Raw genomic sequence first — 20,760 nt, forward strand, 5'->3', positions numbered from 1 at the left:
CCGAAACCACCGGCGCCGATTCCAACGTTGACTCTTGATCGGTAGGCGCCACTGTCACCCTGGAAATCAGTGAATCAGTTAGCTGGTCGATCGGACAACATTTATCCCCTGCACCGTTACGCAGGATCGATCGAAGGTGATCGAAAAGCGGGCCGTGTGCCGGAAACGTCGATCGGCTCGGGTTCCACGAGCCGCGGAACAATCGGATTGCGGCGAACTCGCCGAGCAAAATTACCGATCGAGATTGCCCGATTTCTTTTTTTCCAAGGCAGATTTATGCGTGGCCGCTCGTCGCCGCGATAGAATCGCGTGTCACCGAACGTTTTATTGGTGAAATGTGGCATCGATTACGCGACCGGTAAGCCGTGCGGTGAATGACAATGGAGCATTGTGCGTAACCGGGAACAATTTTTCTCTTTTCGAGAAGGCGGAAGAAAGTACAGCGTTCGAGAAAAATTTTACTTTGTAATGATACGTGATTCGTTTCTAATTCCTTTCGAGTGATTTTCGTTATAAAATTATGTTTCTTTTTTCTTTTATAATAAAGTACAAAGATGAAAATTGATATGTCATAAAATGATTTATATATTTTGATAATTTATAAATCTATATCTCAATTATTTTTATACAATTTAAATAATAATTACATAATGAATTTTCATAGATTATTCAGAATATGAATAAATGAAAATATATGAATCTAAAGTTCAATTACGATGAGCAATAGTTAAAAATACTGTGCTCTAATAGCACAATAATTGCAAATGTATAATAAATATAAGAGATTATACGAAAAGACAGAACATCTTTGTAATCTGCATCGCTCAGGAATGGTCTAGAAATGAAAATTCGTACAATTAACATAATTTTGGCGAATTGCCTCAAGCTTGAAATAGACGGCCCGACCTGACCGGGAGGAATAACCTTCCTGTTTCTGTATAACGGGTGAAACGAGAAATGCATCCATTTCTTTTACTCGAACGCTGTACTTACATTATTATAAATGAAATTACCTTTATTTTCTTAAAATAATCAATATTGATAATTTAAAAATTGTACAACTTACTCGATTTGATGGAAAAAGCTGAAAATGTAAAAGATGGATAATTTTAAATAATTGCCAAGATAAGAATTCATGAAAAAGTTGAATTTCTAACACATTATTACAATTTTTCATTACACATTATCTTCACAAATTAATTCTAAAATAAAATAATAAAATTTTAAATAAAAATACTTTATGATCTAGTGATATTTCTAAAGTTCCATTTTTTATAATATTTCGAATTCTGTGTTTTAATAATCACGTGATAATATCTACACGAATTCGCATCCACCGAATTCAAAGAAAATTCTCCACCATAAAATTGCTATCAACTTTACATCTGGAAAAATTTATATTACATAGACAATGTACCACTTTCTTTACCACGTTCACGAATCGTTGAACAAAGCTTCTAAACGTTGCCAGAAAACTAGTTCAATTAATTATCCCTTGTCTTTGAACTCACACGTGTTTGTTCATCGTTGTTTATTTTTTCCATTGTTTACAACCCCATCGTGATTCCTTTGCGCGAACTCGGACCCAGCCAAGCTTACACGACACCAACCACGCGATCATAATTTCAATTTAAATTCAATTACATTCTAAAGCTCCGGCATCTTGCGTTCTATCGTGTTCAGATGAGATCCCTCCTCTGGAAGGGAGGAGAGGACTCCGTGCTCGAACTTTCAAAAAGTGCCGTTCGTTATTATGCTAATGCTATTCGGGTGGAGGTGATAATGGAATTACAATGGACGTCCCTTAAGACCGCTAAAACGATTCTTTTCAACGGAAGTGCCGAAAGCGGCCGGAAACGATAACTCCTCTCGATTCTTTTTTTATATCTGCTCTATTATCGCGGCTCTTTCACCTGAAAAATCTTGGTCTGTCGTTGCTAATATTGTGCTTCAAGGATTACGTGGTTATAGATCTTGTAGTTTGTTGAATTAAAGCATTAAAATATGATCCATTTGTCGCTGGATGAAATGTAGGGTATTTCGTTTTTATCTTGAATCCTTTGATACTATTGTATGATAAGCGAGAATGCTTTGTATCTTTTTTCTATGATATCATATTTTTTAATTAAATATAATAAAACAGTAAATCTTTGATATTAGATAATTAATTTTTAATTTCAAATTTTAATCGAAACTCAATGATAAAATTACTTTCGAGTTTCGAAATTTATTTTAATTTTTATAATAAAATCACAGATATTTAACGATTTCAAAAAATATGCAATTTAATCTTTAAATTTTCTCATCAAATTTTCAAACAAAACTTTCAAGATGGAGCATCGGTTTTCTACCTGCCATCAATTCATTAATGGTTATCTTAAAATGCTGGTCGACTAAGTGAAGTTCCAGGCTGCGCTTTGATGCCAAACTTCGATATTAGTTCAAGAAGTCACCATAAACATTTTAGTAAATGGTCTTTGGCTAAATTCAGAAGGAGAACGTTTGCCAAGAACGAGAACCTGTTAAGGCATCCATTATATAGGCTTTACCAGTCGTTCGTTTAATCGTGTTGTAAATTGTGAGCACGTGAAATACTTTTTCCACAATTTTTGCAATTGGCTGTGGAAATTTTGTTTCCGTAATACGCTTATTCTTTTCTCGACGAAAGTTTACAATGCATTAAAATCTCTTCCCACTAAATCTTGTGATTTCACTTCTTATATTTGTTATATTAAGAAATCTTGTAAATATGTTTCTTAGTGCATTAAATATATAATTGTAAAAATAAAAGAAAAATAAAAGAAAAAATAGATTTTTGGAAAAATTAATCTGAATATTGTGCGTATAATTATATAATTGTAATAATTTAAAGAAAATGTAGAATATATTGAACATAATTTGTTCAAAAATTAGATAATCTTTCGTTAGAACTATGACGTTGTTAAAACTATAACTGCAGCGCAGATGCAAGATGACAAAAATAAAGTTAAATAGAGAATGATGTAATATTTAATCATATGATGAATATGATAATATAAAATATCTATTGTAAACGGAATATTTGTTGTGCGAAAGATAGAAAGAGAAAAAAATAAAACATTTTTATAATCAATATTCTAATAAATCATAATTTTTAAAAAGTCTTCCAAAAATAATCATCTCAAAGTCGTATCGATAACTACGAGTTATATAATTCCACTATATTTAAATAGTGACATTTCTTCCACTTATTAATCATGTGTCACACAAAGTTCATTTTTACCATTCTTCCTTGTCAGCTACCAGAAACTTTTATAGATCATCGTGAAATATAAATTCGATTGTCAAACACATTTACTTATCTATTCTTACACTGAAGATACTTGAGGATATCTTGTGAAATACATGATTACTCTATTACAATATTAAAAATTTCACGTGATATCGGTAAAGCGATTTATAATTCCGTCAAAAACTCTATTTTCATTTGCGAGAATTGTCTTAAACTTTTTACAGTTTCACTTCTTAAATTTCCGTCAAAGAGAAATAATGAAAAAAATAATAAAAACGAAGAATAATCAAACGATCGAAATACAAAAAAAAGTCGAAGAAAGAAGAAACAATGAACGGGTATTTAAATGAGTTTCATTGTGGAATGACAATCCAGAATGACAGGGATCTTTTTAAAAATGAATAACCTCTTCGAACATGTGAAAATATTAAAATAAAAATATGTAAAATGTTGTGAAAAATAGTAAAAGTAAACGTAAGAGAAAATTGATACGAATGCCTTTGTTATCCTGACAGTCTAAGAACGATCGAGGAACGATCGAAGAGATCGTGCCTGATCCAATTTATCAAAGATCGATGAACGAATCGCCCATTCATCGGCTAATCCATCAGAGTATCCAAGTTCTATCCCTCTCTCGACGGAAATCCAGAGGTTTCCACCCTCAATTTAGCCCTCCGTTTCTCGATATTTCGCCGGCGTGGCGAAAAGCTTTCTATTGGCCTGGTCGAATTGAAAGCAGCTCGACCGGGAAATCTTTCGATATTGCTTTATCGTCCATAAAAATGGCTGTTTACAGCCTGGCCATCCTTACCCGAACCGTGCAAACCAGCTTTCCACCCCTTGATCCCGCTTTATCGATAGATAAATCGCAACGGCCGCGAAACGGTTGTTCCTCATGCGCGTTCCATCACTCTCGACTTTTGTTTCGAGGCTTCGAAGCCGGGTATCACTTCCCTGTAATTGAATGTTTTCCAGGGAAAGCTGCCAGTTTAAAAGAGAGCCACGCATCGGTGGATAATCGTTTTGATCCGATCAAATTTGATTGGATGAGTTTGCATCGGTCGAATGTTGTGCGTGAAATATTTGTTGACGAAATAGGAATAGTTGGCTCGAGTTTTTGTACTACATTTTTTTGTTCAGTGTGGCCATTTTTAAACAGGAAAAGCAAGAACCTCTGTTTTATTTTCATGAATGAGAGATATCATCATTCAGATGCAATATTCATGCAATATAGATATTTCAAAATAATTGTAATTGTAATAATTGCAGAAAGATTACATAAAACTCTATATTTTTATATATTCTATTTATTAGATTATTTATTCTATTTATTATTCTATTTATTTAGCAAATTCAAATTTTCGTTATTTCTTTTTACAATTAATATTAGTTGTCTTCGCAACGATAATATAAAATAATATGATAAAACTTATATAGAATAATATTTGATTAATAAACTCTACGAATAAGCGCGTGTTTAAATAATAGAATGTATGAATAATGGGACATCGAGTGGCAAAAGATCTATTCCAATTGAAGTACTATTTCTTGATGTAATAATACGCGTTGTACATAGCTTGTAAAAGATGAGAACTATTAACTTATCTCTATTCATAATATTCGCGGAAGTTCTTCATTTAAACAGAATGTTTAAACGGCTACATAAATGCAATAAAACCGATTTCAAAATGGAATCAATTGTAGAATATAAATAAATTATGATAAATGTAAAATATTTTCAAATTTAATCTTTACCGATTTTACTAATTGTAGTTTCTGACATCGATCTTTTTAATCCGATTATTTGTTATAATCCGTGAATTTAATGGCATACATTGAAGAAATATCTCATGTATAAATATTCATCAAAAAGATTTACATAATTTATTTCTTTTTTATTTATTATTTACTTCTGAATAACTAATTAAATGTGATATTTTTTTGCCACAATTTGTTGGAAGGAATATCTATCCAGAGGCGATGCTTTTCCTGTTTTGTTTTTTATATCAAATTATCAGGCGCGAAAACTTTCTTAAATTATAAAATTTTTTTCAAATGCAATTGTAAAATGGGAAAAATAAATGGAAATAAAAAAATATCCATAACATGCGTGTATATATAACTTTTTAAAAATAAACGATCATGCGTTAACAAGCAAGACTGAGTATTTGTATCAGATTCATCAATCTCCGCATTACTGATGAGGATGTGGGCGCCCGATACGATTTAAACGATAGCAACTCGAGGGGAGGCCGACTAATTGAAGAGTGTCAGTCTGATTTAACCTCTGTCAACTGGTCGCATCATTATAATTTACGACGTGCCACCAATTGTCATGAACTCCGTGGAACGAAAACACCGTTTCTTCTTCTTCTTGAAATTACAGAGATGGCGTCGATACTCGACAATTTATAAAAGGCTTGCTTCGAGGCCAAAGAAAACTGTCATAGATAAAAATACATTCGCGCTTGCGAACAAAGCATAAGAATAACAAAGCTAAAATACAGCTTTCTTTTTTATAAATATATATCAATGTCCATTGAACCATAAATATTGCAAAAAAAAAAAAAAAAAAAATACTTAATGATTACGAAAAACATCGTGGAAATTTAACAATCATAAATATTACGCCCACATTTCGAACAAAATCTGCATTTTAACGCATCGAACATCGAAGCGCGTTTAACATAATAAAACATCGTGAAATATAACGTTATAATTCATTAAACGTTATTTACGAAAAACATGGTGAATTCCATACCGGAAACGGCAACTGTGCCACTTGGCAATTTAATAAACATTTGCATTTTATCGAATTACTCGGTATCACGGAACGATATGAAAAGTTGAAAGCTCGTACGCGTGAACGCGGCAAAGTAATTGCAAATTTAATATTACCACGTATATACGTATACGTCACACGGTTGAAAGGGTTATTAGTATAGCCGGTTGTATTCAGACAGTTCGTACGCTCCTTGCGTTGGTTACATAAATTTAATCTATCTTCTATCCGAGACAGACGCGCGTTTTCTTCCGCAACAAACCGTCACGTTATTTCGCGTTAGATTGCCTTTTGTATTTATTTCAACGTTTTATCCGTGGAATACGGATACCAGAAGGAAATATTGTACACCCGTCTATCCCGGTCAACTCATCGGAATGCAATTCATCAACCTTCGGTAACTTAGAGTCGTCTTTGCAAAATTACATTGTGTATTCCATCATAAAATTGAATTCGATGAGATATCGAGTTGCGGCTTCTAGTTACTTTCTTACCTAAAAAAGAAAGAGAGTTAGAAAGTATTAAGTGGAATATTATTCGAAGAAATAAAAATACGAGAAAATGGAAAAGAAAAATCACTGTTTCAAATTGTCAAATTCGAATTAATATTTAATTGTTAAATGTTTTTATGTTTAACGAGAAGAGTATTTTTAGATTATAAAGTCCGGAAAAATTATTTAAAGTCGAAATTATTTCTAACTATTTCGATATTGAAAATGATACAAATTTCTCTATTTTTTATTATAATGCAAATTATTATTAATATCTTATGCTTGGAATTGTTATTTCTTATTATCTTATTCTTATTTACCACGATAAATTTAAGATTTGGATAAAACTTTTTACAACATTTTACAAATTCCAAAGTAAAATAAAGAGTAAGCAACGTTACGAACCTCTTTGCATACCTTAAAAACCAAAATGGCGACAGATTAAAATATACTACACACTATTTCTGGTGACCTCGTGGTCACTGTAACGCGCAAACAAATTCCTTGAATATGAAAATAAATAACGATAATCTTTGCCGTGTTCCTTTCTCCCGAGTTGCGGTCTTCTGACATTTTTATTAAAGGTAACGAACCGTAGATTTCCTTCCTTTGGGGGGGGAACACGATTTCCTGTTAAAGAAGGTTTGCTCGAAGACCGAAAAAAGCGAAAAAAAAGGGCACAATTTGTCGTATTTTTAACGTAAGATAATCCAACGAAAGGATCGAGAGAATTTTCGTGTCGTCTTTGCGGAAATGATCTCGGCCGGAGATTCTATTCCGGTTTCCGGCCATGCACGGATTAATACGATAAAGTAATGCTACATTTTACGGGCACGAGAACACTGAGGAAATGGGATCGGGAAAGCAGGAAATTTAATTTACCTTGGTAATATTCGTTCGAGGGAAATACGTGGTTCTTCCGCTTTTAAAGCTGAATAGACGACAAAATTGTCACTTAGAATTTCATGGATCTTTAAGCATGCATGGAGCACATTTTGTTTGGGTTTAATTTTGTATCGTGTTGCGATTATGATAATCTTTGTAAACTCATTGCAAGCACTTGAAAAAGATACGTATACGCCAAGTTAAATAAATTTTGTATTGTAATTTGAAATTGTTTTTGATTGAAATGAAAATATCTATTTGTTTTTTTTATTTTGTAAATATTCGATATTTTAAAAATTATATTATTTTTATATTATCCTATAACATTCTTTAATGTAAAATACTTTTTATATAAAAAATTGCTTATGTATATATCTTTCTATAAACGTTTTTATAACAAATGTTTTTAAAATTTGGAAATAAAATTCATTACTTTAAATTGTAAAATATTACCTTGGATTTTAAACACATTGTATAATGTTTTATGTTGATTTTATTTTATTATTGCAATAAATAATACTATTGTATCTTAATTATTATAATATTGTGATATTGTTATAATATGCAAGCTTGCAATGAGTTATAATATAACACGATGACATTTATATAAATATATTATCCTCTTGAATTTAAATAAAATAAATAATATTAATACTTAAATAAAATCGAAATAAAATATGGAAGTAAAATAACAATTATAATTAATTAAACTGAGATCTTATTTTCACGCATTATTCGAAATAAAAATAATTGAAAGAAAGCGATAATGTTTACTTTATAAAATGCCGATTAGGCCTGTTCAACGATTCATTTCTACCGGTTGTTATTTCACGTTTCACACGTTGGAGCTCGGCCAAGTTTTTCAGTATTTCGATGCATGAATCAAGGAAACGATTTCAACCTCTCTGGGTGGTTCGCCTGACACGTGTACGTCGAAAGTGAATCCCGTATGACATTTTCAGGGCGGATTTTTGGCAAGAATCGTATGCACCTTCGATTTCACTTCCTGGTTTATCCTCCTTCTTACGCAACATTTAATTCTATTCGTGAACAAAACAAATCGATGTATTACATTTTCTGTCGAAGCAGATCCTCTATACTACGTTTCACGAAATATATTTTTGTCGATTAATACAACAAAATAATTTAATATTTTGTATCAAACTATATAATTACCAAAAAACAATATTCACTTATTATCAAAATTTGGAATTAATTTATTAAAAAATAATTGCAAAACAATAACTAATTTGCCACAATGATCTAAATAAAACTATACAAAACTGTCTCAAAACTTTACATGAAAAAAAGCAATGCGAATCGACAACAAATGAAAATATATTACATTCCATTCATTGCATTAAAAGCTTACTGCTTAAATTTATAATTTCTATATACTTAAAAATTGTGTTTCGTTATCAAGAAAACAGTTCAATCACTGATTCAATAAAAATAAAATATTCCACTTATCGATCATGCAAAAATACGATACAAACACATAATATTAACGCGTAATGTGTCCAATTAATTTCAGTTTTGCGTGGCAAGCAATTGGAAGCTGAAGATATTTAATGAAGTTTCTCGAGATCATAGCGAGTGGCGCAAAAGTCTTTCAATGAAAAGCCTTGCCGCCGCGAAAGTGGCGACGAGAGAATGTCAAGAACTAAATGCTTCGACGGAGAAACAGCAACGGCTTCGCCGCGTAATTGGAAAACTTCCGGTGCCGTATAAGTTGCCGGAAGTTGCGGCCGAAGATTCTACCGAGTTTCGATATCAGGGACGTCGAGCCTCTCGATGCTCTTACGAATCGATAAATCAAGCTGAATAACACTTTGATGATTTCTTTTTAATCGATAAGCTATACGTGATTATTTATTTTTTTTATTTTAATGCTTCTTCTGTCTGAAAATTATAAAATCAAATTCTTATTGAAAGCAAAATCCTTTTGTATTTATAATGATAATTTATTGGTAATAAACTAATGTTTTTTTTGTATTTATCGTTAAGTTATTTAATAACTTAATTAAAGTACATGTATGTTAATTAATATATAATTAACATATAAAATAAAAAGATTGAGATATTGAAAAGACTAAAGAAAAGCTAAAGATTCAATTAAGAATATATTTCAAAGTAAATTGATTAAAATTTTGTTTATAGAAATCAAGATATAAGTATAGAAAACTATGGAGGAATATTTTAATTTTTGAATCATCGTGATATTTTCGTGATTGAACAATTTTTGAAATAATAAATTTAAAAGCACTTTTATCATTCTATGAGATATTTTTATTGTTAGATAAATTGAAATTTGAAATTTTATTTTAAAACAAATAATAATTAACTTTCTTCCTTAAAAATTTAACTTTCTTTCGAAGGAAACTAACAATAAATTTTCAGCCAAAAGAAAGAATGCAGTATCGAATCGATTGTTGATTTCTCTCATTTATTATTTCGTTCCTACAATAATAATAATAATCAAATAAAAAGTTCGTCTAAATCGATAAAATATCGAAGAGGCAATTATTTGTTTCCGTTGATAAAATTTAAAATTAAAAGATTTTGAAAAGATAAAAACTAATACATTTTTAATATATATTGATCTAATCATTAATTCGCAATACGATTTAAAAAGAGAAGAAAGTTGATGATGATACATATTTCATAGCTCTCTCTGTGCTCAATTCTTCAGTATTGTCGTGCCTGGTCGAGGTAAATAATGGAGTGGATAGAACGTCAAATTCTGTCTACTATACTATTTCGCGACGTTTTCAACTTCGTGAATTTTATTATTTAATACCATCCAATGTTTCCATTTCTGCTTTCCTTCTTCGAATTATTTATCCGTCACGAGAAGAAGAAACGTCCATTCTCGATTCACCACATTTTCAACTTTGCACGCTTTAACATTTAACATATCACTTTTGAATGATTAATTTTTCATACTCGATATTTTTACTTTTATTTATTACGACCGGTATCGCTCTCGTTTCGTATATCTTTCGTTTTCACTCAATGGTCAGATATTATTCAATATTAGCGAAGAAAATTCTAGTACGACATACGCCAAGGAGAATGTACAATTTGCAAACGCGATGCATTCCCGAGGGAAAGCCATCTGAGATCTGTCTACTTGCTCTTGCCAGATCATTCAAGAGATAGTTGGCAATTCAACTCTTGAAAACAAATATTTGCAGACATGGTGTATTAAAGTGTCTGCATAAAATACAGAAAGGTACAAAGAAGGATAAGTGGTGAAAAGAGAGATGTAAAAATATTAATTTTTTTCTAAAAGAATTTAATTTTTAGCATTATAATAATAACACCTATTTATATCTTCTTTTAAATTATTTTTAAATTATTTATTTTTCAATTCTATTCATTCTTGTATTGTATTGTATCAAAGTTTGAACAAACTTCTTTGAACGTTCTATTCAATTTCCTTCAATGAATTTAAAGATTTTTTAATTTTTCATTTACTTAGTTTAAGCAGATAATAGTGTCTTCAAATTTCTTCTATATTTTAATTATTTTACACGAATAAAATCTAATTGATAACTTCTTCCATAATCTACACAATATCACTCTAATTTCTAAAAATATATATATCAAGAAAATGCAAAATATTTTAAAAAAATTAATAAAATATTTAAAATATTTTAAATAACTACTATTATACTATACTAGAAAAATCATGAAATCATTTTTTTCATTTGTTTGAAAAATTTACAATAGAAAAAGAAAGTATTTGAAAAAATGAAGAAGCATTGGATCAAGGAATCGTATTTTTCTCTTGTATGCAGAGAGAACATTCTTCCGCCAGAGATACAGTATTGCGAGGATCAACATCCTGTTCCCTGAACGAAAAATCAACAGATCTGGTAAACGAGAAATTTACGGCATAGTGTTTCATCAAAATGAAACGGTTAACGGAATAAAAAGTGGTTCGAATTTCGTCGAGTCATGGGAAGAGCAATGTACGGACGCCGATTTCGTGGTGCTTTGCCAATTTCTCAGACACCTTGCAAACTCACGCGTAGCTTTTAGTTCGGGCTATTTATTTTACCACGGAATGACAACGGGCAGAGTTTAATTAATACTAAGTGAAAGCTCTGGCTGAAACGAAAGATTGAATATCCTTGGCTCGGCTTTCTGAAGAAATTCGCGTATAAATAGAAATGCACTTAAGTCACTTTTAAAATGAAGTATGTAAATTCTTTTTAAAGCATTCTTTCTTTGAAAATCTCGAAATCATTCAAAACCAATGATTTGCATTACTTTTCTTGACATATTTTATCTTTAATTATTTGTCTTGTGAATTTGTGAATGATATACAAATGATACTTGATATTTCATAAAATATTTTCATATGTACATTCAATTACTTACTTATAAACCAAATGAATTAAAAAAGAATCATAAATAAACATTGAGAATATATTAAAATTTCATTTTTCATAAAAACATAAAAACAAATTACTAAACCACTAACATATTTATTTTATTTATTTTCCTGTATAAAATATTCATTCACAAATTTATATTCAATCGATATATTCATCGAAAATTTAACAGATTAATTTGTTTAAAATAAAACGATTATTCTCTTCAATTATATCCACTTTCACTTTCTTTCTTTATCTATTCTCGATCTACGAATTATTATATCATATATCTATAATATCTATAAAGATCTATATTTGTCATTTTTATCAATCAATATTATAATAAAAAAAATCGTGCTAGTTAAATAATTGTGATTTTAACAACTAGATCCAACGACATCGCTCAATAGACCGATCTATAGGAATTTCAAAATTGATTTCAATGCGGACAATTGATCCGCGAGATCAGCTATGTTTGCGGACCACGTTATTGTCGTTTCTGTCGGCAAATATTGGTCGTCGCTAACAAGACAGCGACATTTGAACACTCCTTCCGCTACGGTTTTCAAACGCCTGTTTCATCGACCAACATATATGCTGCACATTGTCTTGTGCCAATTTGATTTCACCAAAAAAAAATGCGACGCAGCTTTTTTTGTGTACTCTTCTTCTTGTGTGTCGTTGCATTTTGGAAATATTAAATAGTTTCATAAAAGAATATCGTCTAAAATATTCAATATAATATTGCTTCTGTAAGTTGTTTCGTATGCTCATTTTTTGAAACCAGAAAAATAGAGCGATAGTTTAGAAAAATCTTTAAAATTAATTTAAATCATTTATTTGTTGATTGCTCGCGTATTTATTGCAATATTCATTTACCTTCTTTTGACAGATAAACAAAATCATTGTTTTAAAAAACTATTCTTTCAATTTCATTCCAAATATCTCATGATTTGGAATTTGCAAGGCCATCAAATTTTTCATTTTCTAAAAACTAATATTAATTCCATTTCTTGTAGGAATATATATTTCATAATTGAATTAATTCAAGCGGTAACTCGAGTTATCATCGAAAGGCAAATAAAATATACGCATGAATAAATAAAAGCGTCAGTTCTCGAGAAACGTTCCACGACATTCGAAGCCAGCGAGTACGGGTGAAGCAGCGAGAAAATCGTGTCACGCTTTTCTTGTTTCCGCGATTTTCATGAGGACGCTGGTTGTCATAGTTGTGCAGTTTTTCGAAACCATGCGCCAGATGCTTCTTCGTGGCATGTTGGATGGAAAAAAGAGACTCGAGGCAATGTCTACGAGTCTGTTTAAATATAGCTGCGAGGTCTTCGTCCATGCTCCCTCTGGAGTATCCATCGGTACGTTCTCTCTTTGGATATACACGTATGTAAGTGGAGAGCGAAACAACGAGGAAAGAATGAAGAGGAACAACAGCTAAATGGAATGAAATGAAAATAATATCTTCTAGAATCGTATATACACGATGATGACTTTGAATCGGAATGAAATATCGACATGTTTTACATACTAAAGTTTTTTGTTTTTTATTTTCATCAATTCCTATGAATTTGTTGTAATTTGTTCGATACTTAGCAGATTGGCATGCTTCTTTCTCAAATAGCATTTTTACATAGGATTGACAACATGCATCGATAATTAAATCCACTTAATGAAATGTTCATCCACTTTCTTCAAGTAATTTTATCTCCTCGTAAATAATATTTGTTGTAACAATCTCGAATAATTTAATAACTATAAATCATTGTAATTACAAAATCTGACGACAGAAAAAACTTTTGAAACAAGCTCATCTCATTTTTAATATAATTAAGAAATATTTGACCACCAATAAACATTTTCAATACACATATTAATACTGTTTTGATAAAAAATTAGAGACATCCACTCTTTCGTACGATGAACATTCATAACCTCAACAATACTCCGTATTACATTATGCATCCTCGTCCATACACGATTAAAACGAACGTCCCCCACGATGCGCTATTAAAACCCAAGCACAATAGATATCAGTTGTAACAGGCGGACAAGCGAAAATATTTCCACGAGGACTGCTACTAAGCATGCTGCTCGATGTAAATTTCACGATGGGACAAAATGTACGCGATCGAATCGGAGAGGAGGGGGGTGGGTCTCTGCCACGAGGCTATCGGAAACACCTGTATCCGATGGCAACGTCGAGGCATCAAATGTGGATGCTACCCGACTCGTTAGCCGGTTATGCATCGTCGACGTTCAACATGAGCACAAAGCACTGGCCAAATACTGGCTGGCCTCTCGGCGAACATAATTTATTGTCCTGGCATGGCGCAATGAAAAGCCCGGGTATTATCACGATACCGCTTTTATCATGAGACCCTCCTAGTAGTTAACGTGCAATTTGTCGCGAGCTGTTTAAACCGATGAACGCGCCGCCGCTTAGAACATTAGGGGATGATGATGGGTGGTAGTTTGTTTATTGAGATTTATTAAACTGGCGCGAGAAATCGCGTGGAGTACACTGTTTCAGGAAAATGAGGAAGTTGCTCTGACGTTATCTCGCTAATTGCTTATTATTTGTAATTTTGTATTAAACGAAGAAAAATTTTTTTTTAATGAAGCGTGATCATTACTTTAATTTTTAAAAAATAATGTTAATTCTTCTAATTATTATTGCAAAATTATTCAACAAATTTTAATTATAGAAAATTATACCTTCGAACATTTGAATAATAATGTTCTTTTATATATTATATAACGTTCAAACTTTCTTATTTTTAGATTATTTATTTTTTATACAATTCATCGTAATAAATAAAATATTTATGTTTCTTTCTGCTAATATAATATAATTATATTAAATTACACGTAATATAATTATCCTCTTCTACAGAATAAAATATATTCGTTTAAACCCATCGCAAAAATCATATATCCTTCACCATCCTCGACATCCACACATTTCAAGCCGAACATACACACATCCTATAAATCCCACTACCATCGAAACGATGTTAAAAGAAGCGTGTCTTCTCTCATTTAATACCGGATTGTGCAATTGGATGCACAGCTCGCGAGTCGTGGATGCATATGCATTTCCAGTTGGCATTCCTCCGAAAGGGCTGCACGAGAGGGTAAGAGGAAAACGCTCAATTAAATCGTTCCGCGGCAACAGCTCGTCTTGAAATATTCAGAAGAGCCGTTAAATCTTTTTCTCTATCTTCAACTCCACTTCTCCCTTCCTCGTTTCTTCTTCTTTTCCTATCCTCCATTTCGAGGCGTCTCTTATCCTCGTTGAATCTTAACGTTTAATCGCGTTCAAGCTGTTTCGACCTCGCATCCGCCTTTTCAGGGAACAGAGAAATTTATTAATTGGATATTACCCAACTTTGAGAATAGTTTCCAATATCCAGTTTCATCGGCTTCTTCCGTTTAAGAAAATTAATTTGTCTCATCCGTCGACAATTATCCTCGAATAAGCGTGCAAACGTGTTTCGAAAGCTTTATTTTTATTTATTTTAAAAAAATCGCAAGAGTTTTTCGCGTTCATTCTTCCCCTGTATGATTAGAATTTCCTCCAGGTATCCTTTCCTCCGGAGATTCGAGAGATTTATGTAGGACGGCGGCCAAGAAGAACGTATCTTTTCTTCTCTTATTGTTTATTATACTTTTGTTTGAACAAGTTTCAATATTTGGAGAAAATTTTTTGACGATAAATGAAAGAGAGACGATTTGATAAATGCAAGAAGGAAAGAATTTATTTTTCTTATAGATCCATATTATTCTTATTTTTGTATATTTTTCATCTGTTCTTCTAAATATTTGTATACGAAAGAATCTAATAATTGTATTTTAAAATAACAATAAATACACGTGTAGAATACAAATATACGAAGCAGAGTTAATAAAAACTAGTTTTCCCTCCAAACTTTATTTTTTTACGTATTCACACTCTATCTTTAAGAACGATAAAATTAATATATTGAAATTTCTATACTATTTTTCTCCAAGTTTTTTTTATCTTTAGCAAAAATTAATCCCACAAAATGATCTTATCGTCTCCTCAATTTGCTTAATACAAATCACGATGAAAATTAATTCCGTCAAATATTTAGAAAGTTTACGAATTAAGGAATCGTCGAACGAATCTCTGAATTTGTTCAAAGTTCACGTCCTGCGCGGATGTCACGGGGGAAGCTTAAAGACCAACTTGTTCGATTTCGCGTCTAGGAAGTGGAACGCAAACATGTTGTACTCCATCTAAATTTATCATGCGTCTCGCCGTCGGCGTACCTCGCATCGTTTACTTACGCCGTTACAGAGATGCCCGTCGATCGACGAAATTGTCGTTATTACGTAAAATAATTCCGTTGAAGTCAACGATTAAATGTCAGCCTTAAATAAGAAAGTTGACGATCGGATGTTTGCGAATGAGACCAATTGTTTCAAAATAAGATTTATGATACGAATAAAAAGTTTTCGAGTTATAGTTTTGATGCTTTATATCGGGATAAGTCTATCGAAAGTTAAGTTAATTCCACTATTTATAAATGGAATTCAATATCAAATATACGAAATTTCGATCGAAATTGAAATATCTCGAGAAAAAACAAAGTCTAGAAAAATGGAGAGGATAAGATAATCAATGGTAATGCGTCTTTAAACTGATATTCGAAGGGAATTATTTTGGAAAAAGTCGATTGAAAACAAAATTAAAAAGATAAATAGAAAAAATAAAAAAAAATATTCAACTATTTCAACGCGATAAAAGAATCTATAATATATTCTATCGAGGAAGGAAATATTAAAGAGAGAAAAATATATAGCAGTCCAATAAACTTTGTTATCGAATTTATTCGATAGAAAAGTCAATATATCGCGCATATTAAGATTCAACCGTCCGCAGAAATCCTCTTCCACTAGTTTTCACCAAGGAAAGTTCAAAAAGAAGAAGATATCGTATATCCATAGCCCATCTTTAGTGCAGATCTTTAAAGAACTCCATTGGACGAGAGAAAACTATTCGTTTCCTCGAGAAACCTTTCTTAAAACTATCGACCAAAACAATCAGAGATATTCTTTATCGAGAAAGAGAAACGATCGACCAATTCTAGTGTCCCTTTTTACCCTTTTTAAATTTTTCTGAAACTTCTCATCTAGCAAAGTATTTCAAAGTACGTAACTGAAATAATTTATGTATGTATTTTCATTTTAATTCCAATTAAAATAACTTAATTTCATCATACCTATTTCCAATTATTGTATTAGTATCGTTAAAATTTTCATACGAATAGAATTCATGTATAAACAGATTTCCCTCCAACTCAAACAAGAAAAAAAAAAAATTAGAAGATGAATCCATTAACATCTAAAGAATCAATGCTAATTGGCCAAATGAGACACCGTGTATATCTTACAACGCGCATATTCGTGGCACAGGCAGAAAGTTTGCACGAGTACACTGCCTACAGGCATACGTTGTCTGGGAAAGGCCCGGCTAATTTTGCTGGCCACAGCACCAGGCGACCTGATACCGATGTATGAACGTGAGGTGCACACCCGGAATCTGTGCTCGGCCGAGTCTGTGCTCCTTCGGTAAATGTTTACCTCCGCACCACTGCCGACCGATCTATGTATTATTATCGGACTCGTACACATCGTTGGCTTGCGATGCCAAAGCTGTCTGACCATCGACCGTCCTCTATCCACTGTGGAGTCTACGGTGAACGTTCGGAACATTTACGACGAGGGTTGGTGATTTTTTGAGGCGAGGTTGTAGGCTTGGAGTTTTATTTCTGGGAAGATTGGCAAATTAATGGGAATGTACGTTTGGGAAAAGGGATTGTGTTACCTCGTTTTATAGGGTAGTAAATGAAATAGAATAGTGGAAATAGAATTGGGAGAATGGAAGAATTGTGATGGTTTCTTTTTACTTTCTATTTTCGCATTTTATCTTTTTTTCTTTTTCTTGCTCTATTTAATTTTTGTGGAAAGATAAATATATATTTTTTGATGAATCTTCTTCTAATATCTATCTTCGATTTTTTATGATACAATATTTTTAATCCCGATAAATAAAATAAATTTTAATTAGAAACGTGTTAGAAGAAATATCAGATTTCTTATTTTTGCAATTATTAAAAAGTAAGAAAAAAAATTGATCTTTCTTTTTTTTACACATATTCATAATTGATCAAATATCTTTATCAAATATCTTATAGAAAACTAACGTTTAAATATTAAAAACATCTACACAAAAAATATCTCTTATATGTAGAACATCACGAACGAAAAAAAAAATGTTAAAAATGAAGTCAGACAAAAATTGTTGCAGTTAGATCTCGCGATATTAACGATTCTATGAGAGAGGTCAGTGTGCTAGATCCCTCGACCACGAATATACGTAACACGTGCAAACGATCATCGTTGAAAGAAATCGGAAGGGCGGGGAAAATCGCGTCATCGGCAAAGCTGGCGAACGTCGGTCTTAAATCGTATTTTGTAAACAGTGGTTCGCGTGCTTCCGTGGTCTTCGAACGATAACGTTAATGGACTTCATTTACATGGCGTAATTACAGCAAATGGTTGGCTCGCGATTCAAATTAAGCGCGAGGTGCAACGACCACGAGATCAAGGGAAAAAGATTCATCCAAAATATTCGCTCGTTACGTAATTTTACGTATTTTCGCATGATTTTATGATTGAAAATTTAATGAATTCATTTAACAGTTTTAAATTAATGTAATCTTTTTTAAATTTAATTTAACCAGATTTTTTGATTCTATTTATTTTTAAATATAAGTATTAATTATTGTATAATATATTTGTATTCTTTTATTGTGTTTGAATATTCATGTAATTGGATAGAATCTTATTGGATAGAATTAATTCTTTTTTGTATTAAATTTTTGAATTTGATTTTGTTTTTTTTTTAGGAATTTGTAAAAATAGAATATTAAAATATCTTATATATCATTAGATTTATCAAGAATTATTTATTAAAATCTCTATTAAAATCTTCGTTTATTATTTTAAATTAGATCTATTATTAAATTTGATGTTTGAAAGTTTAATGATGGAAAATATGATTTGAAAGTTTTATGATATAGATTGTTACAATAGTAAAGTTTAGGGCACAGAGAATTATTGAACAGAAAGTAACAAGAGGTTATGTACATATTATAGATCATTTTGATCGAGATCAATTGTTACTGATCAACCCATGATGTAGAATTGTCGTATAAAAATATGAAAGATATTATTATGAAAGATAGAAGAACGATTACAATTTATTATGTAATATATCACAATTATGAAATGGATAAAAATATCACATTAATTTCATACTAATTTCTCGTGTAAAATTCACATATAAATTATATTAAAATTAATATAAAAAAAATAAAGGTGGAAAATGAAAAATGAAAATACGATTGATAAGGATGAAAATGAAAAATTAATACGATTAAAATTATTTTGACAATCAGAGGTAGAAAATTATATTTTAATTAAATTTGATTGAAATATTTATTTGTATGAAAATAATAAATATTTATAATTGTTTCTTCTGATAATATTTTTAATTTTAAATTAATTTTTCATATAAAAAAATATAAACGATATCGACAAATAAAAAGAATTGAATTTTTTTTGATATAATTAAAATGTATTCGTTCTTCTATTACATAATTTATAATTCTCGATATCATGAACGAAATGAAAAAAAAGAAAGAACTACATTATAAAAAGGAAAAAATAAAGCTCTGAAAAATAACCTTTTATAAAATAAAAACAAAATCTACGCTAAACTTTTTAAATTACCTCTTTCAACCATAGGAATTATCATATTTATTGCATTTTATTTTAAATTCTAAAAATTCCAAATCACGAAACATTCCATATAAAAATATCTTTCAACAAAACGAATTGTCAAACAAATCGGTCAGTTTGATAACAAACCAGATGAACCGTACTGTCCACAAACGAATCAGGAATAGCTCGTGTCAGACACGAGGGCAGCTATCACCGGGTTAATAATATCTGCTCCATGTACAATAAATATCAAACATCATCTTGCTTCTTTATACGGGTCACGAGACACTATCACGCCAATTTTTTATGGTTAAATTCTCAATAAAGTAGAATGATACTACTGAGACTTATTGCATATACTTATAAATTCTCATATTTCATAAGCCAACTAAATTTCAAATTATTTTTCGCGATAAAGCAAAAAGATATTATCAACAAATGCAACTAACATTATCATTTATTACGTCGATATATTATATACTAAAAATATAAAATATCCTCTTTAAATTTAGATATTCGAAGAATTGTGGATAAATTAATATTTTTTTAGCTTAGAAAAATAATTTTTAGAAAAATCAAAAGAACTAAAAGATTTTCCTTTTATTTTCTACAAAGAAACAGACTTATCAAATATCCTTTCAAAGTATATGGTATAATAAAATTAATATTTCATTAAAGATCATTCACATATTTTTCGAACGATACGTACGTTGACGACTGTTGAAAATTTTACTCTATTAAGAAGGAAAAAAGAAAAAAGGGCAAAGAAAGAGAAACAGAAACACCTACTTGTATGCAGGAACGCGAGAACGGAGCGGAGGAAGATTCGTCGTTTTCTACTCTCTCTTCTCGAAACACGCGACAACATTAGGGAGAACGCGTTTCAGCGCGGCGTTCCTCTGCTTCTCTTTTTCAACGTCGCGTCCACGAAAATTCGTCTCGTGCGATGACACCACGAGAACACCAATTATAACTTCCCTTCGTTTTCCACGCGGCGTCGATTTAATGAAGATACCACGTCGCGTAAACAACGTTTCGCCCCCCGGACCAAACGAACTTTCCAATTAACCGCCGGTAAAATTACGTTGTCCCACCAATTCCAAAAAAAAAAAAAGAAAAAAA

The 20,760-nt window shown here is 31.2% G+C and overlaps 1 protein-coding gene across 3 annotated transcripts in view; it reads right to left on the reverse strand.

Annotated features, from left to right (window-relative positions):
* The window catches only part of LOC116184859 (mucin-19-like), a 99,626-nt gene that overhangs the window by 77,930 nt on the left and 936 nt on the right, over positions 1–20,760 (reverse strand). For all 3 annotated transcript variants that reach the window (XR_004151680.1, XR_004151679.1, XM_031514680.1), the window contains exon 2: positions 2–59. Coding sequence is in view for 1 of the 3 variants with exons in the window: in XM_031514680.1 (XP_031370540.1) it covers positions 2–59 (58 nt within the window). In the remaining 2 variants the exon portion in view is untranslated. The remainder of the gene's footprint in view (position 1; positions 60–20,760) is intronic.

The sequence above is a fragment of the Apis dorsata genome, unplaced genomic scaffold (assembly GCF_000469605.1).
Source record: "Apis dorsata unplaced genomic scaffold, Apis dorsata 1.3 scaffold_1104, whole genome shotgun sequence".
NCBI lineage: Eukaryota > Metazoa > Arthropoda > Insecta > Hymenoptera > Apidae > Apis > Apis dorsata.